Genomic DNA, 24292 nt, shown 5'->3' with positions numbered 1-24292 from the left:
TGTGCTTCGTGAGCTCTGTTTGTGCACTTCAGACAGACACAGGATGGACCCAGTGGCATTTTCACCTCTTTTATTATACACAAAACATGAGCACAAAGTTCTACTGCGGGGGCTGACCACGTCCACGACCGAATCCACCTCTCTGCAACAGCAAAAGGAGAGTGTTAGAAATCACTGTGTCAAGCAATGACAGCAAAAACATCATTAAAGCTCTCTGATGGCACAGGTCAGCCAGGTGAGTGCCACAAACATCAACTCACTCCAGCCAGCTCTGTGGATCACACCTAAAATACTTTTATTTTTGAAGTATAAAATCATGGATCTTCAAAGGGCTCAGTTTGCTCTCACTTGCCACTGGCCTCTGCCCACCACATCCTTTCCCCACAGCAAGCAAGCTGCATGTGAAGGGTGACAGTTTCCAGCCCCCCTGACAGTCTAGGAGTCCCACAGACAGGACCTTCCAGCTTTTCCCAAAGTCTTTAAAAAAGCAAAGTTCAAACGCAAACACTCACAAACTGGAATTCTGTGGCTGCTCCAGCACCAGCCTCAGCCTTCTTGTCAGCACCAGCTGCAGAAAGAGAAGCAGTCAGTGCTCACAGAACCCCCTGCCTGGGAGCAAAGCTTTAACCATCCCACAGGACTCAAACTGGGGCTAAACACAGCAAAATGGAACAGTTTGAGAGTTACCAAACCACCCCCAGGGAAAACCCCACAGCTCAGGCGGACAAAACTGCAGCACACCTCCCATCCACCCTCACGTACAGACTCTAAGCTATGCCAAGAGTCTCATGTTCCCCTTTTCTCCTTGAGAGGAGCCCCAGAGCTGGGACAATTGTCCCTGAGAGGGCAGGGGGCACACTCACGTGGCACGGCGCTGCGGCGGTACGTGTCCCGGTCAGCCTCGCCGCGCGTGAGCCGCGCCGGGCGCTCGCCCTCCAGACCTGCAACACACAGAGCACGGCTCACACACTGCTCAGCCAGGGCACAGACACGGAGCTCCTGCAGCCCAAGGTGCACAACAGCACCGGGTCTGCCAGCAGCGCCGCGCCTGGGGCAGCTCGGGGAGAATTCACCTAAGGAGAACAGGGATTTAGTAAGGGAAACCTCACTTGGAGGGTGAAATCCGCTCAAGCGTCCCAGCTGGAAGTTAAATAATGTGGGAAGTGGGTTTACAGCATCATCTCAACAGTTCTCTGGTCATCAAACTAGTGCTGAACGTTATTGTTGGTAAAAATCCCAGAAATCCTGGGAATCTGCCATGGCTGACAAGCCTGTGCACTGCTGAGTCCCAAACTGCAGGACAGCAGTCCCACCCCAACCTGAAACAGCCATGCTGTCAGCACCCCAAATCCCCCCACACAGAACACGTTCAGGACAGTAAAAGCAGATTATCTGGGGAATCTCAGATTAATACCAGACAAAACTGCTGCAGGAACACCCAGCCATGGTGGGATCACCTCATCTCAGGGACTGGGATGTGTCCCTGGAGCCCAGGCTGGGGTCTGCCCACCCAGGCAGGACCCACTGAGGGGCAGCTGTGCCTGGCACACCCCAGTGCCCCCCTGCACATCCACAGGCATTGCTTTGGCCATAAAAAATCCCAGTTCTTGTAATAATTCTTTTGCTACACCACCTCTGTGTCTCCCAGATTGCTGCTGCCTCAAGCAGGTCATCCACAGCAAAAAAACAACACCAAGGGCAGCCCTTCCAACCATCCCTGCCCAGATGGGGCTGAGGAGGGTTCCAGCACCAGGACAATCCTGGGACACCACACACAGCTGCTCCTGCACAAACTCCAGCCAGAAGCTGCCACCCCTCCCTCCCTCCCTCCCAGCAGGGATGCAGCTCCCTTAAGCTCACTGGATAAACACAGCATCTAAGGAACAAATCTTGGAACATCCAAGCAACTCAGAGATCAAAGAAAGCAGCACATTCCCAGTTTCTCTGCAATTCCTTCCTTTGAAGCAGGTGATGCTCCCGTTTTGTTTGGCTCAGACACAAATTGCAGCAGCTGGGGGTGAACTCCCAGCACTCCCTGGCCCCAGCCCTGTGGCTCAGAAGCAAAACAGCACAACCCATGTGATCCCCCAGAGCCAGAGCACATCTGGCTGCACCCCCTGCCCTCGGGGGTGTGAAAGCCCACCGAGGGAAAATCAGAGCTGCAAGTCCAACACACAGAACCACAGAGCAGCTGGGGCTCATCTGGAGATCACCCAGTTCAACCCCTCTCAGGCAGGGTCACTCGGAGCAGGTGACACAAGAATGTGTCCAGGTGGGTCTGGAATGTGTCCACACCCTCCCTGGGCAGCTGCTCCAGTGCTCTGCCACCCACATGGAAAGCTCTTCCTCAGGCTGAGGTGGAACTTGTTGTATTTTATTTTCTGCCCCCTGCTCCTTGTCCTGTCATTGGGCACCACTGAACAGAGTCTGGCAGCATCCCCTGGGCATATCTGTGGGTATTTGTCTCCTCTCCTCCACTCCAACCAGGCCCAGCTCCCTCAGCCTCTCCTCACAGAGAGATGCTCCAAACCCCTCAGCATCTTTGTGGGCACTGCTGCTCCTCCACGAGTTTGCTGTTAACCTTTAACAACGAGCCCTGTCCCAGGGGGAGCACGTTCAGCATCCCTGGGGAAGGCAGAGTGGGACACCCACCACAGCTGACACCCAACCCGGCCACAGGTGCCCTGGACAGTGCCTCCTCCCCAACCCCACCCCAGCAATCCCAGTCCCTGGAGAAAGCCAATCCCCACCCAGAGCACAGTGGGGCTCACCCAGCCCTGGACAGTGCCTCCTCCCCACCCCAGCAATCCCAGTCCCTGGGGAAGGCCAATCCCCACCCAGAGCACGTCCCTGTGTGTCCCACCCCTCTCAGGGCACACGGCTCCGCTTCCAGCTGAAAAACCCACAAACCCCGACCACATTTCCTTGCTCTGCTCACAACTTCACACCCAACCCCCACAGCTCTGGCTGTGTCCTGCCTGCCCAGCCCCCCCGTGCCCCCCTAGCTGACCTTTGGGCCGGGGTCTGCCGGTCTCGGGGCGGCTGCGGCGCAGCGTGGCCGGCACGATCTCGGGGGGCAGGTGCAGATAATCCCGCAGGTACTGGATGCCCTCGTTGGTCAGGTACCAGTAGAAGTGTCTCCAGGCAAACTGCTCCTTCACGTACCCTCGGGACTTGAGGGACTGCGGGGAGAGCTCCCAGTTAGCCCCAGTCAATCCCAGTTCCTCCTCACAGGGAACACGGGACCACCCCAGGAACCAAGCCCCCCCGTGTCCCCATGCCCTCCCACCTGCATGGCTTTCATGACGTGCAGGTTGGGCACGTTCTTGTCCACCAGCTCGGGGTGTTTGGGCATGTGCACGTCCTTCTTGGCCACCATCACGCCCTCCTTGAAGAGCAGCTCGTAGATGGCGATTCGGTTCTTCTTGGGCATCAACATCTGCACAGGACACAGCGAACAGGGCTCGGTGACATTCGGGCACCGACATCTGCACCGGGGACAGCGAACCCTGCTGGGCGAGCCCAGGGACGCTGCTCCCACCGCTCCCCGGGAGGGAAAACCGAGCACTCCCGGCTTCTGCTCCGTAAATCATCCGTGTCGGGACACCGGGGACAAGGCAGCGGCTCGGGGGAAGCCCCGCCACGGACGCCGGTGGTGCCGCCGTTAAGTCAAACTGAACTCGGGGACCGGGAGCCTCTCACCGCTCCGGGAGCCGGAACCGATCCCGGCAGCGCCCCCAGCACGGGAAATCGGCTACGGGCGGTGCTCCCGGATCCCCCGGGCCCGGGGCTCTCCGTGCTCGGGCATGATTGAACCCCCGCGGATCACGGACCTCCCCCGCGGCAGCGCCCGGGCCGGGAGGCCCCGGTGCCAGCGCTGGGCATCCCGTACCACCCCGCGGCCCGGCGCCCCCAATCCCTCCCTCCCCGCACAGCCGGGCTGGAGCCCCGATCGCGGAGATGCCCCGCGGGCGGGTCCAGCCCCCGGGATGGCGGCGATGCGCGGCCGATGGCCCGAGCGCGGCCTCACCGTGGCGGCGGCGGCGGGGCCCGACCGGAAAGGACTGCGCGTGCGCCGGACCGCCGCTTCCGCCGCGCCGAAGACCCCTGGCGGCGAGGGCGGCCGCGGCGCTGCCTGTGGCAGAGCGCAAAGCCCCCTCCCGCCTGGGAACGGGCAGCCCGGCGCCGTGCCTGAGGGGGGCAGCGGTGCCTGAGGGGGACAGCGGGCGACCCCCGCCCCTCCACGGTGTCACCCCCGGCCGTGACATCCCCGCACGTCCCCGCCGTGCCCGGTGTCCCTCGCAGCGGGGCTGTGAAGCCCTGCCCGGGATCCCGGCTCGCAGCCCGGGCTCGGGGCTCCCGGAGCACCGGAGCGCTCTGCTCCCCTCACGGGCCCGGGAGCCGCCATTCCCCCAACCGGGGCTCTCGTTCCCAAAGGGTTTCTCTGGAGCCGTGTCCCCCTTGGGCACACCCCGTGTCCCCCCAGCCCGGAGCTGTCCCCCCCGGTTTGGGGGTTCGAACCCCCGGGAGCGACCGGAGCGGCTGCGGAGGAGGGGGAAACATCGGAAACACGGCGGGCACCGGATCCCGGAGCAGGGCCGGGGGCAGCCTGAGGGGCTGGGGGGGCACAGGGACCCCCGGTGCTTATCGCCATCCCCTCGGCGGGCTCGCTGTCACCTTGCGCGGCCGAGGAGCCGCCGCGCCGGGGATTGGTCGGCTAAAAATGCCGCCCTAATCTCCGAGCTGATCTTTACCCCCTCCCTCCGCCCCATCTGCCGCCACCCGCCCGCGATGCGCAGCGCCGGCCCCGGGAGAGGCTCCGCCGCTGTCCCCGCGGCGCCGAGGTACGGCCGGCGGGGCGGGCGGGGGGCACAGGGGTGCGGGGAGCGGGGCGCTGTCACGGCGCCGTCCCCGCCGCTGTTCGAAGCGGCTCCACGCCCTGCGCTGGGAAAGGAACCCGCGCCCGACCCGTTTTAAGTGATTTCCAACTGGTGCCGGGCGGGGAGCGGGAGGGATCGAGGGGTGCGCCGCGTTCCTGGAGCTGCCCGGTGCCGTGCTGGGGCTTTGCTACCGTGCCATCCCCTCCTTTCTTCCTTTCGGACGGAGCTGGGGCGAAGCTCCCGCAGGGTGACCCCAAGGATGCTGCGACAATTGCGGCATCACCCGGCCCGCGGGGCAGGAGCTGTCCCTGCTGGCCCGGACACGCTGCCCGCGGGCACTGTCGCTGTCGCTGTCCCTGCCTCTGCTGCAGCAGATCACAGCTCCTGCACCTCCTGCCTCGGAAATGGCAAAGCAAGTGCTTTGCTAAACGGATTAGAGCTCTCCCGGCAGCCTCCCCGGCGGCTCCCGCATCCCTCGGCCCCCGCGTCGCCTTCCCCGGGCAAACCCCATCCCTAAGCCAAGAGACCGCAGCACAGCAGAGATCAGGCACTGCGGCTCCCTGACCCCGAAACCCCGCCTGAATCCCCGAGGCTCCTTCCACCTCCTGGGGTTTTGTGCTTCCTTTGGAAGAGCGCAGAGAAAATCGGGGAATTCACCAGGCAGCGGCTGGGCCGGTGCTGGAGGTGCTGCCCTGCCCGGGGTCCGCACTGATCTGTGCCCCCCGGGCCGCTTTCTCTCCCTCCTCCCAGGATGTGCAGCCACCGGAGGGGCTGCAGCAGGACGGGAGCGGGATTTAACCGTGAAAGGATTGAGGGAAGGGAGCCCAGGCACTGGCAGGGAGCGACAGTGACGTGCACAGGGCCGGGCGACAAGGGAAGGGACATCAGCAAAGCGTGTCAGCACCAACCGGGGCCACGTCCTGAGCCCAGAGCCTGGGCTGGGCTCTGCGTGGGATCCCCCTCGCTGGGAATGCCCTGTCCCCAGCTGTGCTGGTCCCTGCCAGGGCACGGGGACGGAGCCAAGCTCCTCCAGCACAGCGCCTGGCACGGCTCTGCCCGGGGACAGACTTTGTCCCAGGGGTGCCAGCCTGGCTGGCCTTTGTGCAACACCTTGAAGGCAAACTCCGGACCTGCTGAGCTCCTGCGGATGGTCCTGGAGGAGGAGGAGAGGTCGCCTCCAGCCGGCAGCTTGCAGGGGCGGCCAAGCCGGTGTCCGGCTGTCCCCGGCGTGGCACTGCAGGCGGGGCCGCAGGCAGCGAGCCCCAGCAGTGCCCGCGGGTGGAATGCACGGGCTCCCCAGGCAGCTGCCTGCAGCCAGCCCCACGCTGCTCCCCAGGAAAAATGGAGCCTTTATGTCCCGGCCCCAGCCCCTTCCCCGGAAAGGCTCGGAGGATGCCCCGGCCGGTGACAGGCAGACAAGAAGGGGATTGTTTCGGTGGGATTTGGGTTTCTGGGAGCACCTGCCCCGCGCTGGGCCCTCCACAATGGCTGCCTGTCTGCCGCAGAGCCGCCAATTATCCTCCGCGGCTAATTAGAGATGCAAAGTAGCGCTTGCATTCTCCCAGCTCCCCGGAGGGCTCCTGGGACCGGCGGCACATCCGCAGCGGCGACGCAGCCCGGGCTTGGGGCGAGCGTGGGGCACTGGCCCCATCCGGCCCCCGAGCCCCGGCTGCCCCTCTGCCCTGCCCTGCACTGGAGGGCAGGAACGGGCTCGGGATCCTGGGGTGCCCTCTGCCCCCATCCACACCAGCCTTCCCTGGACCACCCATGGGCTCTCCCAGAAACAGCTGAGCCCCATAACTCAGGGCTCTGCCGGGATTTAGGGAACATATTTCCTTTCCTTGCTGGGAGCTGACTGTGCTTGAATCCCCCCCCGTTCGTGTGAGGGCCGGCACTTCTGCCTGGCTGATGGGCAGGCGGCTGATCCCTGGTGGCATCTCTTCATTCCTGCCTGCTCCGGCTCGCCGGGATCACGGTGTGGGCTCATGTGCTCTGATTCTCCGTTTGTGCTCACGGAGCTGTAATTCCAGAGCGGCAAGTGGCCCCATAAATCAGGGCTTATTTCCTGCCAATACCGTCTGCTGCTTCCCACAAGGAAACTCATTTACAGGAGGAGAAGTGACTTACTGCTGAAAACAGTAAACGGTGGGATGGTGAGAGCCGGGGAAGAGTTTGTCGTGACCGAGTTTTTGGTGAAGGAGCTGAGGAGGCAGAGCTCCCACCTGCTCCCTGCGTGGAGCAGCCCAAGCTGCAGGGAAGGAGACCTGAGTTTGTGCCACCTGCACAGACCACAAAGCTAGTGGCAATGACTCTTTGCACTGGGGAACCCCCCCAAGTCACTGATGTCCCCCTGTCACCGTCCTGGAGAGCGTTTGTCACCTAATGTTTAATGGCAAGGACATTTTCCCCTCTGCAGCAGGGATGCTGTCAGGGCAGATGGCAGCTGGGACATCCCAGTGGTGACCCTGTGCTGAGAACTGCCAGCTCACTGCATGAAAGGACCATGACCAGATATTCAGCACCCTCTGGTTCCTCACCCTGAAACGCCAACAGGCAAAGATCCCCCGCTCCTGAAGGAACCACCATCCATCCCACTCCTGTTTGGGACCGGGGGCATTAAACCCCGGGGTCTCACCCCAGCAGGGTGTGAAACCTTCCGGGGGCCATTCTGTCTGGCTCGGGTGGCACGGAGCTGCAAGGAGCCGGGCGGCAGGCGGGCTGGAGAGCCCCACCGAGCTTCATTAGGCAGTCCAAGGCGCTTGTTAGGGGAAAGCTGAGCCGGCAGCAGAGGCCGGCAGAGCCCCCCGGGACCGGGTCGCATTCTCTGGGCAACCCGATCCCGGCGGCAGCGGCCCCGGCAGCCTCATTACTGCGGCTTCTGCAGCGGCTTCGGTTACTCGCCTGGACGCTCTCGTCTCCTGCCGGCTTTTAATTTCCCTGACATCCCCCGCGAGCGGGGGGATGCAGGCGCAGTGTCGGGGAGCCTGTCATCACCCCCACCCGCACCCTGCCTGATTCCCGACGGCTTCCAGCCCCCTCTGCCCCCGGGACTCCCATCCCGTAACAAGCCCCGGTGACCCCGGGCATGAGCCCCGGGGCTTGGGAGGAGGCAGATGGGCAGATGGCAGTGAGGGGGAGCTGCCCTGCTCCCCTCCAAGAAGCCTTAAGGAGTGCAGCCCCCTCACCCCTTTCCCCAGCCCTGCCGGGGGGAAAAGACTGTTCCTGATTCTCTTGCCAGCCTGTTCCCAGCTGGCACATTTGGCAAGGAGGCGGCACCGGCTGCCTCTCCGAAGGCGTTTTGGGGTGTTTGTTCCTGCAAAAGCTGTGGCTCAGCCCCAAAACCCCCCTGCAGCCGCGGGGGTGACAGAGAGGCCGGGGCAGCAGCGGAGGGAGTGCGTGGCTCTGTCCCGTCCCGTGCAGGAGGGACAACGACCCCCGGGGTACAGGACCAGGAGCCCGAGGGGGGTCCCCAAAGAGCCCCCCCGCCTCATAGCCCGGGGGAAACGAGTCTGATTAGGCCCTAACGTAGCCCGACCCCGCCATCGCTCTGCCGTAGCACCCACTCCCCCCGGCTGTGCCCCCGGGCCGCGGCCCCCGCAGTGGAGCAGCCCCGGTGGGTGCCCTGGCCGGGGGTCTGGGGCCGGGGGGTCCTGCGGGGGCTGGCGGCAGTGCGGAACCTCGGGGTGGGCGCGGACGCGGGGATGGGGGGGGGTCCTCGGGCCCCCGGCCCCCCCCGGCCCCCGGCAGGTGAGCGCGGCCCCCGCGGGGACAGCCGGGTCCACTGCGGCGACGAGGTGCGGGACGCCCGGTCCCTTGCGGGGATGCGGTGCGGGATGCCGGGGTCCCTTGCCGGGATGGGGTGCGGGATGCCCGGGTCCCTTGCGGGGATGGGGGGACGGCGGGGGGGGTTGCAGTGCAAGGACCGGGCAGTAAGGCATGGCTTTGCACCCTCCAGCAGGACACAGTGTCCCCTGATCCCTTCTGCAATCCAGGGAGGTTGGGGGGGTGTATGACCTTCACCCCCTCCGTGTGTCCAGTGGGGTGCTGGGGAGAGGGACACCCCTTCTGCAGTGCTGCCGCACTCCCGGGCTTGTGCCTCAGTTTCCCCATCTACAAATAATGGGGTGAACTTGTGCTGTCCCTGTCATGGCTGTCCCCCTGCCCAAATAAACACCTTACCCCATCACTGAACCCCCTCCTTTCAGCCGTGTCACCCCAGCTTCTCCCTTGCTGCCCCCCATCTCCCCACTTTCCCGTCCCCTCTGGCTCCACGTCTCTTCTCCACCACCGACAGCTGAAATTCCACTGTCCCTCCACCTCTCTTGCTCCCAGCAGCCCCATTTGCCTTCTGTCGCCACGAGCTCCGGGTCCATCCCACCGAGGCTCAGGGGCCGGGACCCCCGTGGCAGCGCGTGACGCTCCGCTTCCCCCTCCCTGGTGCGGGGGGATGGCACCGCCGTATCCTCCACCATCCCCGTTTGCCACTTCTGGGTTTAATTGCAAACCTCATCTTTGGATTTCTGCCTAAACCCGGCTCCCGGGACTGCACAAATCCCTGCTCGCTGTCCGAGCAGCCTTGTTTACCGCGGCGAGCCGAGGCGGCAGGATGAGACAGAGCTGCGGAGCTGGGCAGCCAGTGGAGCCCCCAGCTGAGGCTGAGCCCCTCTCCCTTCCCCAGCCCTGAGCACACGCAGGGTGTTGGCAATCCTGCTGCTGCTGCCCCTTCAGGGATCCCCATCCACATTCCCCATCCGCATTCCCTGCACATCCGCTGTCCCTGAGCTGGGCTGCGGGCTCCCCTGGAGAGACGCTTGCGTTATCTGCAAATGCCAAACAAGCTTCCCGAAATTTTTGCACAAGGCTCCTAAAATCCCTAGAAGATTAATGGGTGCCCTGAGCAGGGCGGTTTTGGGAGCGCAGGGGGAAGGGGAAGCTCTCTGCAGAGCCCACATGAGCTGTGAAGCCGATCCCTGCCAGGGCTTGGAGCAAATGTGTCTCCCCTGGCTACTGCAACCTGGCAGCACCTGGCCCCCGGCGGCCTCCCGTCTGTGCACAGGACACGAGGCTCCTGGTACTGCTCCTGGATCACTGAACCTCCTCTCTGGTTTGGGGGAGCCCACAAGCCCTGACCCTGCGGGGTCCAGCAGGTCCCCAGGCCCCAGATCCCCCATCAATGCAGATGACCCTGATGGAAGCAAGGAGGCTGCCATAGGCACATTCCATCCAGGATTCCTTGGAAAAGTGGCTCCCAGAAGTTTTCCAGCATTACCTATGTGCCCCCTCCAGGGTCCTGCTGCCCTTGCAGCAACCTCACGCACTGCTGGGTCCTGGGCAGCCCCATGGTGCTGCTCTGGCTGAAATCCCATGGAGAATCACCCACCATTCTGGGTTTGGCTCTTTGCCCAAGGGCTCCAGCCCTGCTCATGTTGCAGCCAAATGGGTTTTGCCATGGAATGCAGGAGGGACCCTACATGAGCCTGCTCCCATGGAGACAGTACCCTGGAAGGGCCCAGGCTCCCCACCTGCCTGGCATTGGGCTTGGTCTGATGACAAGAGGGCAGGATGGTGCTGGGGCTGCTCAGCCCTGAGCCCCTGGTGCTGCTGATGCTGAGCTGCCAGCGTGAATCAGCAGCACCCACTTAACCCTTTCCTCACAGGGTCTCCATGGGCTCTGGAGGGGGCTATGCTTCAGCCACACCACAGCCAAACCCCTCCACACTCTCTGGCTCCCTGAGCTCTGACCCCTGCCAGCTCCAGGAGCGTTTCCCAGCCCCATGGGGCACACGGAGCAGCCCCGGTGTGGGAATCCCACAGCCACTCAGCTGGGTCAGACTGAGCAGCAAACCAGGCACAGCTCCTGCAGCTGCAAAGCCTCTTGCAATGCACATCGGTGTCACGGGTTTTCCCTGGGACCTGCTGTTGTGCCTTGTCCACTTCAGCCCCCATGTTTGGCCACCTCAAGCCCTGTGTGTGGCCACCTCAAGCCCCCGTGTGTGGCCGCACTGGGAGCAGCACATGGGTGCTGGTGGATGCAGCCCCAGAACATGGTGGTAGATCTGCTGCCAGGCTCCTCTGGACCTCCTTGGCTGAATCCATTTGTCTTTGCCATGAGTGGCCACAGTGGTGCATCACGGTGGCATTGGCTCTGCACCCCAAAATGGACCCTCAAGCAGCCCTGTACTAAGGGAGAGCAAATGACCTTTCCTGTGGCCAAAAGCCCAAGGCCCAGCCCACTTGCTTGGATTCCCACAGACCAGTGCAGCTCTCAGTGTGGCTTCCCCCTGCCCTGGATGCTCTCAGCAAGGGTCACTCACCCACTGCCCTCCCAGCAACGGGGCTCCCACCTGGTGTGAACCTCCTGCCTGGGGACAGCGTGGGGACAGGTATGGGGACACTATCTTGACTGTGCTCTGCTCCTCTGCTTGCAGTGCCTCTGCCACCATTCTGCCTTAGCCAGGGGCTCTTGGCAGCAGAGGAACCTGCACCAGAGGCTCTGCAGCCACTCCTGCCCCTGGTCCCCACCAGGCTCGGCCAATGTGCCCAGGAGTAGAAGTGTGACATCTCCAAACCCTGCTTCTTGGCTGCAGGAGAGATGCTGGGTCTAGGACAGCAAACACACCTGAAGAGAGCAACCTGGGGACAGGGGACAGCAGGACTGGACTGTCCCATCTCCCTGGGGACAGGGCTGTGCCAGCCAGGGCTCTGCCGTGGGCATGCAGGCATCTGCCCATGCCATGCCCGTGGTGTCAGCAGCACCAGCCTCTGCATTGCAGCAGCCTCCTGCCTGCACAGGGCCATGCCCACAGAGGGCAGAGACCCCCCTGCAGGAGCAGGGCAGCAGGAGCTGCCTGGAGGGTGAGGAGAGCTGTGTCAGTGCTCAGCACCCAGCACGCTGACAGGAGAGACACAGCGGGGCCACTTCTGCAGGAGCAGCAGCCCAAGGGCACGTGGAGCAGGAGCTGGGACAAACTCCTCTGTCACTTGATGCCAAACCTTCTGTGGCTTCTCCCTGGCAGCTCCGTGGAGGCGAGGGGCCGAAGTGGAGCCCCCCAGGCCGGGGGTACCCAAGCGGCAGCGCCTGGCTGGGGCTGGCAGCTCTCCACGCCGCAGCTCGGCCGCCGGCTCTGCAGGCGCCAGGCATCACCGCCGGCCGCCCTGATGCGAGGAGATGGGCTGTGCTGGCAGGGCCGGGGGCTGGCAGGGGGCTGGCAGGGGGCTGGCACGTGTGGCACAGGCGGCCGAGGCGGCCTGGCACGGTGGGGGCACACGCACGTGCACGGGCGTGCGAGGGTGGTCGTGTGTGGGGGTGTGTGGCGGGAGAGTGGCGGCGAGGCGGCAGCGTTAGCTGGGAAGTGATGCAGAGCCAAAAATAACCCCCAGGCTGCAGCTCGGACCAGGTAGTGGCTCAGAAAGGGAGCTGCAGCAGCCACGTCCGCAGTGCCCCATGGCATGAGTGGCTCACGGGGGCAGCAGGGGCTGGCACTGTGCCCGTGGGTCCTGGGGTACACCCAGCCATGGGCGTGCTCCCTCCCTGCTGTCCCCGTCCCAGCCCTGGCGCGTGGCGCTGTCACCCTGAGGGTGCCCTTGCCATGCCAGCGCAGCCATTGCAGCAAAACCCAGGGCACAACACCTGGGCACTGCGCTGTGCCCGCAGCTTTCAGGGGAGAGGAAGCATGCAGCACCTGCGCGGTCCCTTGGGGCTGTGCCACCAGGTGCTCTGTCACCACTGCGGGTGCTGGGGTGGGGACGGCGGTGGCAGTGCTGTGGTGCCAGGCAGGAGCAGTGGTGGCACTGTGGGTGCCAGGCAGCAGTAGTGTTGGTGCTCTGGGTGCCAGGCAGTGGCAGTGGGGTGCCACGAATGCCAGGCACAGTGGTCCTGTGCGTGCCAGGCAGGGACAGTGGCTGTGCCGTGGGTGCTGGGAGGAGTGGTGGCAGTGCTGTGGGTGCCAGGCAGTGGCGGTGGCGGTGCCGTGGGTGCCAGGCAGGCGCGGGCGCTGCGTGCTGCCAGCTGCGGGGGGACACTGCTGTCCCCCATCCATCTGCGTCTCGGCGGCTGAGCGAGGGACAGTCACGCGTTTATTTTTAACCGTCTGGGGAGGGTGGAGGGGATTGGTGCCTCCCTGGTTATATCACTAAATCCCTGCCGGGGCCTGTTACTTCCAGCACAGCGAGCCCTGCGCCGTTCTCCAGTAACTGTTTCAGGTCCCCGTGCTCCTGGGGCCATGCCCTGCCCTGGCCTGGGGACACCTCAGGGCCAGCTGTGCGCACAGCTGGAGAGCGTGGGCACTCACCAGTGCTCCCCACGGGACCCTGTGCCCCCAGCCCTGCCCTCCCTCCCCACCACGGGGCAGAGCACAGGTGGCCGGGCCTCCCTCTGCCCATTCCACCTCCCCAGGGAAGGGATGGAGTGTGAGGTTTGTGGCCACATCTCTCTCAGCCCTTTTAGGGACAGGGCAGGAGGAAATTTGAGCTGTTCATGGCCATCTTGTCCCCATCCTGGTGGCAGATGCCATGCAGGATAGGCCCAGTGCTTTCCTGTGGAAACACTGTCCAAATCCAGGTCAGGATGGGGATGATGAGGAGGATGCCTAGGAAAACGGCCACCACAGTCCCTGCTCTGCCCCCGTGCGGTGCCACCCTCAGCCACCAGCCCCCTCCCAGCGCTCAGCAAAGCAGCAAAGGGTTAAGCCACGCAGCGGGGCCACGTGGCGCTCCGGGGATGCCGTTTTTCTGAAGATCAGGACGGATTAGGGTGGAATATCAGGACGAGAATTTCTTGGGCGGTGCATCCCCTGACCCTGCCATGGCCCCTCGCCCAGCGGCTCCCAGTGCTGAGCCAGGCTCTGCCCAGTGAGCTCCCACCGTGCTGCTCCCCATGACTCCCTCCCAGCACCGCTGGCTCCAGGGCTGCTGGATAGCACCCAGTGGGTGGTGGGCACTGGAGGAGTCTGTGGGTCCAGAGCTGGAGAGGGCACTGTCCCCCTGTCCATCCCCTGTACTGGGACACTTGTCCCACGGAGCTGTTGGCAGGAGGAATGGGGGTCCCCTGCCCGCCTGTGACTCTCCTCTCCTGTCCCCTCAGTGCATGAGGCTGGTGTTTGCCCAGGAAACCCCCAGCGTGTGCTCTGCCGCCCGAGGCAGCGCCGGGAGCCATGTCGGGTTCCTATGACGAGTCGGCATCGGCCGCCGAGGAGACAACCGACAGCTTCTGGGAGGTGAGTCCCGGCCACCCCCTTCTCCCACAGACCGCCACTGTCACTGCACCCCGAGGTGTCCCCTGGGCTGGGGGCTACCCTCCCTCCTCTGCCCGAGAGCGTCCCTGCTGTGGTGGCTCTGTGTCTGATCTGGCTCTGCCCAAGTCTCAGTCTTGGCTGTCCCTGAGTGACAGAGGGGTTGGAGGGAGTTTGGCTTGAGCAGCCCCAACCCAAAGCTCCATCCCTGCACCCCCAAATTGCCTGGTGCTTCCCCTGTAGCCACCCCAGCGCAGCTGGGGCTGAGCCAGGATGGTCACAGCCCCCACACCTGCCTGTCCCCGTGCCCGTCCCAGGTGGGGAACTACAAGCGCACGGTGAAGCGGATCGATGATGGACACCGGCTCTGCAATGACCTCATGAACTGTGTGCACGAGCGGGCCAAGATCGAGAAGTCCTACGCCCAGCAGCTCACTGACTGGTCCAAGCGGTGGAGGCAGCTCATCGAGAAAGGTACCGTGGCTTCCCCACGGGAGGCTTTCCCCAGGACACCTGGGTCCCCGTGTACAATCACAGCTTCACCTGGCGGAAGTGGAGGGGGTGAGGGCAGTGGGGTGACCCCAGCTGTCCCCTCGGCCCCCAGGTCCCCAGTATGGCAGCCTGGAGAAGGCGTGGGCCGCGATCATGACGGAGGCGGACAAGGTGAGCGAGCTGCACCAGGAGGTGAAGAACAGCCTCCTGAACGACGACTTCGAGAAGGTCAAGAACTGGCAGAAGGACGCCTACCACAAGCAGATCATGGGGGGCTTCAAGGAGGCCAAGGAGGCTGAGGATGGCTTCCGGAAAGCCCAGAAGCCCTGGGCCAAGAAGCTCAAGGAGGTGAGAGAAGCACAGAGTGTCCTGGGGCAATCCTGTGTCCCCAGGTCCAGCCCTGTGTGCCCACTCCAGGCTGGGAGAGACACATGGCACCTCCCCACAGGCAGAGGGTTGGCAGGGGGCTGTGACTGCTACTCTGATGTCCTTTCCCTGTCCTCCCCACAGCTGGAGACAGCCAAGAAAGCCTATCACCTGGCATGCAAGGAGGAGAAGCTGGCCATGACCCGTGAAGCCAACAGCAAGGCGGATCAGTCCAATACTCCTGAGCAGCAGAAGAAGCTCCAGGACAAAGTGGAAAAGTGCAAGCAAGACGTGCAAAAGGTGTGAAGCACTGCCCTGTGCCAGACGCACGGGGCATTGGGCAAGGGAAACCAGAGGAGATGGCCACCATATCCCTTTGTTCACCATCATTTCCCATTTTCCCATCCCTGTGCTCCTGGAGGATAAGGACTTGCAGGCAGTGCTCAGGGAGTGTGAGCTGGGCAGGGATTTACCCCACTTATGGGGCCTGATTCCACCTACTGAGGCTCCTGGCTCAATTTGGGCTCCCCAGCTCTGGTGACCCCAAACCAGACCTCTCAGCAGGCAGAAACAGCCTCTGAGGTACTACCAGGGTCCCTCCTGTGTTTTTGCAGACTCAGGAGAAGTACGAGAAGGTGCTGGACGAGCTGAACAAGTGCACCCCGCAGTACATCGAGAGCATGGAGCAGGTCTTCGAGCAGTGCCAGCAGTTCGAGGAGAAGAGGCTCAACTTCCTCAAGGAAATGCTCCTGGACATCAAGAGGCACCTGAACCTGGCCGAGAGCAGCAGGTAGGGGCAGTGAATTCTGGCCAACATGATGGTCACCAAGATGTACCAGAGTGGCAGGAGGCCGTGCAGGAGCCTGGCGCCCCCCGGTGGCTTGGAGGACACACAACCTGTCCCCCCAGGTGACACAGCCTGGCCATGTCCCTGTCCCACACTGTCCCCAGGGCCCCACCCTGACTCACAGCCCCCCAAACACGTCTCACCCCACAGCTACGCCAACGTGTACCGGGAGCTGGAGCAGACCATCCGCATGTCGGACGCACAGGAGGACCTCCGGTGGTTCCGCAGCACCAGCGGCCCCGGGATGCCCATGAACTGGCCCCAGTTTGAGGTGAGGCTGGGCGCCCTGCCTGGGTGCTGGCAGCGCTGCAGGGCAGCCGGGCACTCAGGGGTTGGTCACTCTGTGCTTGCAGGAGTGGAACCCGGACCTGACGCACACGATAACGCGAAAGGAGAAGCAGAAGAAGGGCGAGGGGGTGGCCCTGACCAACGCCAGCAGCGCGGGCGACACGGGGGCTCAGGCGGGCGAGCGCGGGAGGTGAGGGCCGGCATGAAGGGCAGGTGCCATGAGAGGCACGGGCTGTGCCTGTGCAAGCATTTGGGGATGTGGGATGACCCCGGTGAGAGCCACCCCTCCCTCTCCTCCCCCTCCCAGTGTGAGCAGCCACGACCGCGGGCAGACCTACAGCGCCGAGTGGTCCGATGATGAGGGCAGCAACTCCTTCAACACCAGCGAGGCCAACGGCGGCGCCAACCCCTTCGACGAGGAGTCGGCGGGGAAGGGCGTGAGGGTGCGGGCTCTGTACGACTACGACGGGCAGGAGCAGGATGAGCTCAGCTTCAAAGCAGGTACGGTCCCTTGCCAGTGCCGGGTAGGATGGGGCTCGGCTGCTGGAGCTGTGGGTGTGAAATCCCTCAAATAATTTCTGAGTTGGCCCAGCCCTTCAGAGAGTTGAACTGGCAGAAAGGGGAAGGCAGAAGCTGAGCCCAAAGGCAGAAGGGACAGGAGCAATGGGAAGGGACAGGGCACGTGAGGGCTCATGAGTCACCCCTTGCCTTTCTATCCCACAAACCCCCAGCCGCTCCATCCCAGGGAGCAAAAGGGGGTGGGAGAATTTCCAGCACCTGCAATGAGCTCTTCCCTTCCACCTTCCTCTCCAGGTGATGAACTAACCAAACTCGGTGAGGAAGACGAGCAGGGGTGGTGCAAAGGGCGCTTGGACAACGGGCAGCTGGGGCTGTACCCCGCCAACTACGTGGAGGCAATCTAAGTCTTGTGGTGTGCTCCTCGTCACCGTCAGCAGATAAATCCACCCTCCGTTGTCTCCATCTCTCCACCAGCCAACCAGCCATTCTGCCGTCTGGTCCTTCACTCCTCACCCTTAGAGATTCAGACATATTTTCCGACCAAGCTTTTATTTTTTTAAGAGTTGTCTCCGAAGAGTATTTTGCATAGTCGCTTTCTTCTAAGATAACGTGAAGCGAAAGATGACGTTGTCCGTTCGTCTACGTTAGTTGAGTTTTTTTTTGTTTTGTTTTTCTGAGCGAAAAGCCGATACCTCAAGATCTTAAAGCCCAACCAGTGAGAGCTCCTGATTGGTTGGTTTTTAAAGATACTGAAATCATGAGCCGCCTTCTGATTGGCTGGAACTGTTCTGAAACGCACGGCGCCGAAGCTCCTGGGACCAACCAAATTCATCCCAGAAAACCAAGAGGGATTGGAGTGTGACTCCGTTGGTTATTTTTTTTTGGTGTTTCCATGTTCTCCCCAGTTCATCCTCCCGCCCCGAGGAAGGGGGTGAATGCCCCCTTCATCCCCGCGGCCATCCTTGAGATGCCCAGGTGAGGCGGGACCAGCCCCGCCACGGAGCTTGCTGGCATCTCCGCAGCTTCCTCCCCGTCCGGGCTGGGCTGTCAGCGCAGCTGGAGCGGGCGGAGGCTCCCGAGCCGATGCCCGCTCTGTGCTGCAGGGAGCAGCATCCCCCTTCGGGTGGGCAGGTATCCAACGCACACCAGATCCAGGTGAGATGGCCCTAAAATCCAGCACTGTCCGGAGAGGGACCCACCAGGGCCCGGTGCTGCTGGAAGCACCTTGATGCCCAGCCTGGGATAGCGAGGACTGCCTTGGGCACTGCTGGGGACGGTCCCCATCCTCCCCTTCCTGAAGAGAGGCAGGAGCAGAGCAGGGACGGGGGATGAGCATCCCTGCCTTGCAGGATGCCGGCAGGAGTGCAGCTCAGGAGGAGGGCTCAGGATACAGCCCAGGCAGAGCAGCTGCCCGGCGAAGAAACAAGACCCGCCAAGGCAGGGGAACGGCCGCAGGCTCTGCCCTTTGCTTGTCCCCACGTAGCTCTACCCCTCCTCCCCTGGGCTCTGCCCCGGCCCCGCAGCTCCCGCGGCCGCTGCCACCCAGCACGGCCACCCCACCCCCTGCCTCGGGTGCGTCTGCCGTGCCGAGCTCTTCCCTACGGATCATCTCTCATTTTTTTCCATACCATCACCCTTAGCAGCATCAATGCCATCGGCTTCCCGCACGCTCCTCCTGCTCCTTTCCTGCCCCCTCCGTTGGTTCGTGAATTTTTTGGCCCCAGGGATCCCGTGTTCTCGTGGATGCAGGGGAAGCACCGTGTGCTGGGCACGGTGGGCGGGAGCCATCCAGCCCCTGCCAGGTACCGGAAAAAAACCCACAAAGTCAGAAAAGACCCAACCAACCACCTGTCTCAGCAATGCACCCCGGTTTTTGTACATTGATTGTGTAATTTAAGAAGTATATATATAATATATATATCTCTCGTGATTGTATTTCCGTGGATACAACAACAAAAAGCAGCAAGAGAAAATAACCGAGCTCTGTCAGCGTCCTTGGCTCTGGGGTCTCCTTTGCTGTGCGTCTGTCCCACCCCCGGGGGGTGGCTGAGGTGGTTTTGGACCCCCATGGCACCCCCAGGTAGCGACACCCCCACCCCAAGGTTTTGGGGTGCAGCAGGATGGGGGGCTGGGATGCATTGCTGGGGGGACAAGGGGAACAGCCACTGCCTTTGGGGACTCCTGTGCCACTGCCGGGCAAAGCCTTGGGACACCCACGGCGGGGCTGGAGGGGACGCAGGTTTTGGGGATTTTCCGAGCACAGCCCTGACCCCGCGCTCTCCTGAGCCTGTCAGAGCAGGTTGATGTCACCTCCTGCCCTCCCCACCCTGCCAGGGAGCTGTGAGGGGGACACAGGATCTGGGGCACCACTGGCACCCCCGGCCCCCGCACCGGCTGAGTCCGGAGCACACAGCAAATCAAAGACACACTTTGCTTTTTTTTTCTTTCATGCCATTTTTTTGCTTTTCCAGTCCCTTTTCCAAAGGCCAAGGCAGTTTTCCTCCCTCCCCTGCTCCTCACTGCCCTCCATCCCTCCTGCCAGGGTGGGAGCAGCACGGAGCAAGAACAGAAAGGAAAGGCAGTAGCTGGCACTGGTGGAAATTTTAAGGAAAAAAATCAAGAGACCAAGAACCAAGTGTTTTTTCCTTTTAAGCTCCCACAGAACATCTCTGGAAGCCTGGGCCACCCCTTGGCATTTGAACCTAAACCACAACTCATCACCAGCCAAAACCAAAAAGCAAATAACCAAATAAAAAAAAACCCCGATAATATAAAAGACCAACATTGCCAGGTAACTCTGGTGCAATGAGCAGGTGAAGCAATGCCCAGCTCTCTGCCCCAGTCCAGCCTCGGCGGGTCACACTCTGGATTTATTATCCAGAAGGAAATGGCAAAGATGCCATCTCCATTTCCCCAAACTCCAGAATCAGGCAGTCCAAGTAAAATCCGCATCAAAGGAAGAGCTTTGTGCCAGGGGTTTTAGGAGGACTCTGGTGGCCCCGTGCACAAAGATGGGGCCATGGATACAGAACTGCCATTTGCAGCCCCAAATCCCTGTGAAGGGGGGCAGCTGAGCATGTCCTGGAGTGAAAAGCAAAGGGAGGATGCCCCTGGCCCAAGGGGGTGCCCAAGGCCCCCATTGGCACAGCCCCCATGGCAGGCAGCGCCCTTGGCTGGTGCCAGGCTGATCCCACAGGGATTGGGACAGGGCCCCACCATGAGCAGCAGTGGATGTCCCTGTCCCTGTGGGTGTCCCTGTCCCTGTGGGTGTCCCATTGTCTCAGCTCATGCCCAGGCTTTTTCCTCCCTGAACAATGGCTGGGGTGAAGCCACCTACAGCCAGAACCCGGGAGGGAGGAGAGGAGGGGGGACAAGCCCAGGCACGGTGCCCACCCTTCCCGTGGGGGACAAAGGCTCTGCACGGTCCGTGCTGGAGGGGAGGGGTCCCTGTGTCCGATGCCAGCAGGTCCTGGCAGGGGAAGCCTCGCACCCAGCCGAGGTCCTTGCTGCTGGCAGAGGCTCTCTGTGGCCGGGCACAGGGAGGCAGCCGAGGTCCCCCGTCCCTCCCGGCGCTCCGCCGGTCCCGCCGCCGCTCACACCGGGTGGACGAACTGGTAGACGAGGCGCTGGGAGATGTCGGGCTTGCGGATGATTCCTTTCTTGTAGTACTGCCGGATGGAGCGGCTCAGCTTGTCGTAGTTCATGGCCGGGCGGTTCTTGCGGATGCCCCACAGCCGGGCCACCTGCGCCGAGTCCTCGATCTTGAAGATGCCTGGCAGGGGAGCGGGGCACGGAGGGTTACAGCATCTCCTGCCCCACCTCAGCCCCCCAGCGCCCGCCCCGGGGCTCTGGAGCGTGCCCGCCCACCTTTGTCCTTGTTGAGCCAGCGGATGAAGCGGCCGTAGTTGTGTGGTTTCAGCAGCAGCTCCTTGAGGAACTGCCAGAGGTGGATGGGCTGGCCGGCGCAGGACGAGTCCACCTCGCTGTCGGCCCAGCTGGTGTCACCTCCTGCCGCGGGAAGGGACGGGTGAGAGGAGGGAAGGGACAGAGCTCGCTGCTGTGCACCACCCCAGGGAGCTGCTGGAGTCCCCGCCAGGGAACCCCGCTCGATGCCAGAGGGTCTCCGGGGCTCAGCCCGGCTCTGGCTCTGGAAGATTTGCTTTCCCCTCCCTGTCTTGGAGCAGGGAGAGCAGCCCAGTGCTGCCCTTGCCCGGCCCGCAGGGGTGCAGGGGTGTGGGAACCCCAGTGAGGGGTTCGAGCCATTTCCCCTCGCAGCCCAGTGCTGCCCTTGCCCGGCCCGCAGGGGTGCAGGGGTGTGGGACGGGCCCAGTGAGGGGTTCGAGCCATTCCCCCTTCGCTGGATTCTGCAGAGAGCCGCGGGGATGCTCTGGGGCAGAGGGAGCGCAGCCGCGCAGATCCCACAGCAGCAGCGGCTCCAGCGCTCCGGCTAATTGCAATTAAGCAGCGAGGGACCCCTCAAGCACCCCCGACCTGCCCGAAGCAGCAGTGGGGCCAGCGGAGCTGAGCCCACGCAGAACTCACCGCAGTATCTGACATCTCCCGGGGCAGCCTTCTCCTTCATCCAGGCGGCTGGAAGGGAGGAGCGGGGCATCAGGGGGGCACCTCCTGCGGCACAGCCTCGCCCACCCTCCCCAGCTCCCTCCCTGGCACCCACCAGACTTCCAGATGTCGAGGTGGGCGTGCAGGATGTCGCCGCAGGCGGGCGAGCGCTGGCAGAACTGCTCCTCGGACATGGCACACAGGTCCTTCCCCGACAGCTCCTGGAAGGATTTGCCGATCTGCGGCAGCCGGTACTGGTGCTCCGTCCACAGGATCCACTTCTGCACGTTCCCGGGGCTCCAGTCCATGGGGTCTGGGGCAGAGGGGGGTGAGCTAAAGCCAGGAGCCGTCCCCTCCTCCCGTGGGGAGCAGCCGCTCTCCCCCAGACCCCCTCACACGGCTGCAGCCCCCCAAATGCAGCGTGGCTTTGGCTCCCACGCCAGCACATCCATCCCTGCGAGAACCCTGGGGGCACCCACCTGCGGCGATGTTGAGGAGCTTGCAGGCTGTCTCGATGTCCTTCAGCACCTCGCCCACCACCATGCTCTGCACCTGCTCCAGCGAGTGCTCCTCCAGGTGCAGGCTGTCCTGCAGGTCCCCCTCGGGCCCCAGCCCCAGGCCCTGGCTGTCGATGATGGGACACTGCTCCGGCTCCTTCCGCGCCTCCTCCCGCCCGCCCTGGCCGCTGCTGTGCGCCGCTTCCCCGCTGCCCTTGCTGGCCCAGGCCGTGTCCTCCGGGTAGAGCATGTCGAAGTAGTGCAGGCAGAATGCTGGCAAGGGCTGCTCGGGGGTGCTGGGGGGGCTGGGGCTCTCCGGGCAGCCCCAGCTCCGGGGGTCGGGGTCCCGCGGGGGTGGCAGCAGCGCGGGGTCCGGCCAGGCGAGGCGGCCGGGGGGCAGAGCGGTCAGCCCGGGGCTGGCACTGCCCATCGCTCTGCTCAGAGCCGGCTCCAAACCTGCCCGGGGAGGAGAGAGGGGCAGAGTGGTCAGCCCGGGGCTGGCACTGCCCATCGCTCTGCTCAGAGCCGGCTCCAAACCTGCCCGGGGAGGAGAGAGGGGCAGAGTGGTCAGCCCGGGGCTGGCACTGCCCATCGCTCTGCTCAGAGCCGGCTCCAAACCTGCCCGGGGAGGAGAGAGGGGCAGAGCTCAGCCCGGCACCGCTCCGGCCTCCCCGCCCGGCAGCCAGGCACAAAGGGAGGAACTAAGCCTGTTAGAGGGGAAAAACCCTGCAAAGAGCCCCACTGTGCCTGCGGATGAGTGCGGGGTCAGCCACGGCTGGGGGGCTGTGCCCGCTTTGGGAGGACCAACAGCAGCAGCAGCCAGCAGGGAGAAGGGGCTCAGGAGATGAGCAGGAGCTGAGCCCTGTTTAGGGTCTGGGGGTTTGGGGTCTCCTCAGGGGCTGCACCCCAGGATGGCAGCAGCTCAGTCCCAGGTGGAGCTGAGGCCTCGGTGGGAGGCAGTGAGGGACACTGGGGGGGCTCCCCAGCACCTGGACAGCACAGCCCTGGGGTGACAATGGATGCTTGAGCTGCAGGGACACATTTCTGAGCATGGAAAACATCCTCTGCTGCTTCTGCCTGAGGCACAATAGCCCCCAGACCCAGATCCCCAGGAGGGATCCAGCCCAGCACCCGGCCCTTGGTCACTGTTGCCAACTCCCAGATGAGAACTTCCCTTGTAAGACAGGATAATTGCAATTACTTTCACTCTCTTGCAAGAAAAACTACCCAAAATCAGCCTGTCCCCATCTGTCTCTGCATGCAGGGAATCCTGGAGGCCATGGAGAAGAGGATGAACCTGCTGGATTTCCATGGCAACACCAGGGAATGGCTCCATCCGTGGAGAAACCTCCCCAAAAACCATCCTGAGACTTTGGGAAGGGGAAGCCCCTGCCAGGGCATGGCCAGGGCACTGCTCAGCTCCTCCACCTTCAGCACTGCATTTTACAAGGAGAAGAATCATCCCAAATTTGGAGTTTAAAAGCAGGAAAAGGAGCTTTAGTAATTGAGCTGGCACTGGGAAAGGAACGTGCAAAGTTGGAAACCCCTCAGGACACCAGGCAGCCCTGGAGGGGAGCAGGGAGCAGTGGCCAGGGAAAGGGGGTACCCTGTTGTTCCAAACCCCAGCTGGGGGGGAAAAGGTTTAAAAGACATGAGAAGAAAAGATCCCACATGGTTCCTCCAGGCAGAGCACAGCCCCCAAGCACGGGGTGGTCAGTGAAGGAGGGACAATGGGGACCCAGCCCGTGTCCCTTGCTCAGGGGGGTTGATGTGGCTCCTGAGGATTCAGTGCTCCCAGGGTTTTGAAGTTCTGCATTGCCTGCACTTGGGGCAAGCTCATCACTTCATCCTTGGAACAGGCCAAAGAGCTCAGAAAAACCTGTGGAAGAGCCAGGGACACCCAAACAGCACCCACGGCATCCTGAGCCCCTGGGGACCTGGGCAGGGATTGTGGGTTCAGGAGCTGCAGCCCACCACCCTGAGTGGTTTTGGTGGCACCACAGCAAGGAGGAGGAGGGAGAAGAGAGAACCCAAACCCTCTTCTGGTCTGGGGCTGCCCCCACCATCCAAACAGTTTCCCTGAGAGATGGTGCCCGCTTCCAACCCTCTCTTTGATTTGTTTGGGATTAAAAGAAGAGCTTTAGGGGATCAGCCCTAAATCCAGCCTCACGCTGCTCCCAGCACAAAGGGGAAGTGGTAACAGCTTGTGCAGCTCCTGCTGCTGCACAGTGCCAGCTGTGGGGGTGTCTGGGAGGGGACAGGTGCCTCATTCCCAACACCTCTGGGATGTTCTGAGCTTCATCCTCAGCCATGGGGGAGCGGGGCTGTGGAACCATCCTCGGGAACACCAAAGGATGGACAGTCCCAGCCCCATCCTCACCCTCATCCCTTCCTCCCAGCTGGACCAGAGGGACCCAATCCCTCGGGAAGTGTCCCCAAAAGCCTGAGTGTGCCCCACCAAGGGCGCTGTACTCCCAGGGCGGGGGCCGCTGTTTGACTTTCTCCCGCTCTGGCACGCGGGCGGCCGGGCTGGGTGGGACCTGTTTGCACTGAGAAACCACTTCAGGTGGCCTTTTCCCCCTCTTCCCCTACCCCTTTTTGCATTTCCCTGGA

General features: G+C 63.0%; 3 protein-coding genes across 3 annotated transcripts; 1 reads left to right on the top strand and 2 right to left on the bottom strand.

The window, feature by feature from the left end:
- Window positions 1–46: 46 nt before the first annotated feature.
- On the bottom strand, window positions 47–4145 carry RPS10 (ribosomal protein S10). The gene is made up of 6 exons (XM_041426982.1): window positions 4031–4145; window positions 3290–3439; window positions 3011–3182; window positions 864–941; window positions 513–568; window positions 47–142 (listed from the first exon to the last, which is right to left on the bottom strand). Exons 2-6 carry the CDS (start codon window positions 3437–3439, stop codon window positions 101–103), a joined length of 498 nt encoding a protein of 165 aa, XP_041282916.1. The 5' UTR covers window positions 4031–4145; the 3' UTR covers window positions 47–100.
- A 9626-nt stretch (window positions 4146–13771) lies between these two features.
- On the top strand, window positions 13772–17304 carry PACSIN1 (protein kinase C and casein kinase substrate in neurons 1). Its single transcript, XM_041427180.1, has 9 exons — window positions 13772–14095; window positions 14428–14584; window positions 14715–14950; window positions 15113–15268; window positions 15583–15758; window positions 15966–16086; window positions 16169–16293; window positions 16411–16604; window positions 16917–17304. Exons 1-9 carry the CDS (start codon window positions 14033–14035, stop codon window positions 17024–17026), a joined length of 1338 nt encoding a protein of 445 aa, XP_041283114.1. The 5' UTR covers window positions 13772–14032; the 3' UTR covers window positions 17027–17304.
- SPDEF (SAM pointed domain containing ETS transcription factor) lies at window positions 17304–22323 on the bottom strand. The gene is made up of 5 exons (XM_041427181.1): window positions 21662–22323; window positions 21298–21495; window positions 21165–21212; window positions 20490–20630; window positions 17304–20394 (listed from the first exon to the last, which is right to left on the bottom strand). Exons 1-5 carry the CDS (start codon window positions 22269–22271, stop codon window positions 20216–20218), a joined length of 1176 nt encoding a protein of 391 aa, XP_041283115.1. The 5' UTR covers window positions 22272–22323; the 3' UTR covers window positions 17304–20215.
- Between the last annotated feature and the right edge of the window lie 1969 nt (window positions 22324–24292).

The sequence above is a fragment of the Onychostruthus taczanowskii genome, unplaced genomic scaffold (assembly GCF_017590055.1).
Source record: "Onychostruthus taczanowskii isolate IOZ18803 unplaced genomic scaffold, ASM1759005v1 scaffold97, whole genome shotgun sequence".
Classification (NCBI taxonomy): Eukaryota; Metazoa; Chordata; class Aves; order Passeriformes; family Passeridae; genus Onychostruthus; species Onychostruthus taczanowskii.
Note: the sequence above shows the minus strand (reverse complement) of the source record. Positions and strands in the feature narration are given on the sequence as shown.

Coding starts and splice junctions, on each gene's coding strand:
- RPS10 (XM_041426982.1), bottom strand. CDS start 3,439: ATGTTGATGCCCAAGAAGAACCGAATCGCCATCTACGAGCTGCTCTTC. Junction 3,183..3,289: donor ACGTCATGAAAGCCATGCAG/GTGGGAGGGCAT, acceptor CTCTCCCCGCAG/TCCCTCAAGTCCCGAGGGTA. Junction 942..3,010: donor CGGCAGACCCCGGCCCAAAG/GTCAGCTAGGGG, acceptor TGTGTGTTGCAG/GTCTGGAGGGCGAGCGCCCG.
- PACSIN1 (XM_041427180.1), top strand. CDS start 14,033: ATGTCGGGTTCCTATGACGAGTCGGCATCGGCCGCCGAGGAGACAACC. Junction 14,951..15,112: donor GGGCCAAGAAGCTCAAGGAG/GTGAGAGAAGCA, acceptor TCCTCCCCACAG/CTGGAGACAGCCAAGAAAGC. Junction 15,759..15,965: donor AACCTGGCCGAGAGCAGCAG/GTAGGGGCAGTG, acceptor CTCACCCCACAG/CTACGCCAACGTGTACCGGG.
- SPDEF (XM_041427181.1), bottom strand. CDS start 22,271: ATGGGCAGTGCCAGCCCCGGGCTGACCACTCTGCCCCTCTCTCCTCCC. Junction 20,631..21,164: donor GGGAGATGTCAGATACTGCG/GTGAGTTCTGCG, acceptor TTCCCGCGGCAG/GAGGTGACACCAGCTGGGCC. Junction 20,395..20,489: donor CTGGCTCAACAAGGACAAAG/GTGGGCGGGCAC, acceptor CTCCCCTGCCAG/GCATCTTCAAGATCGAGGAC.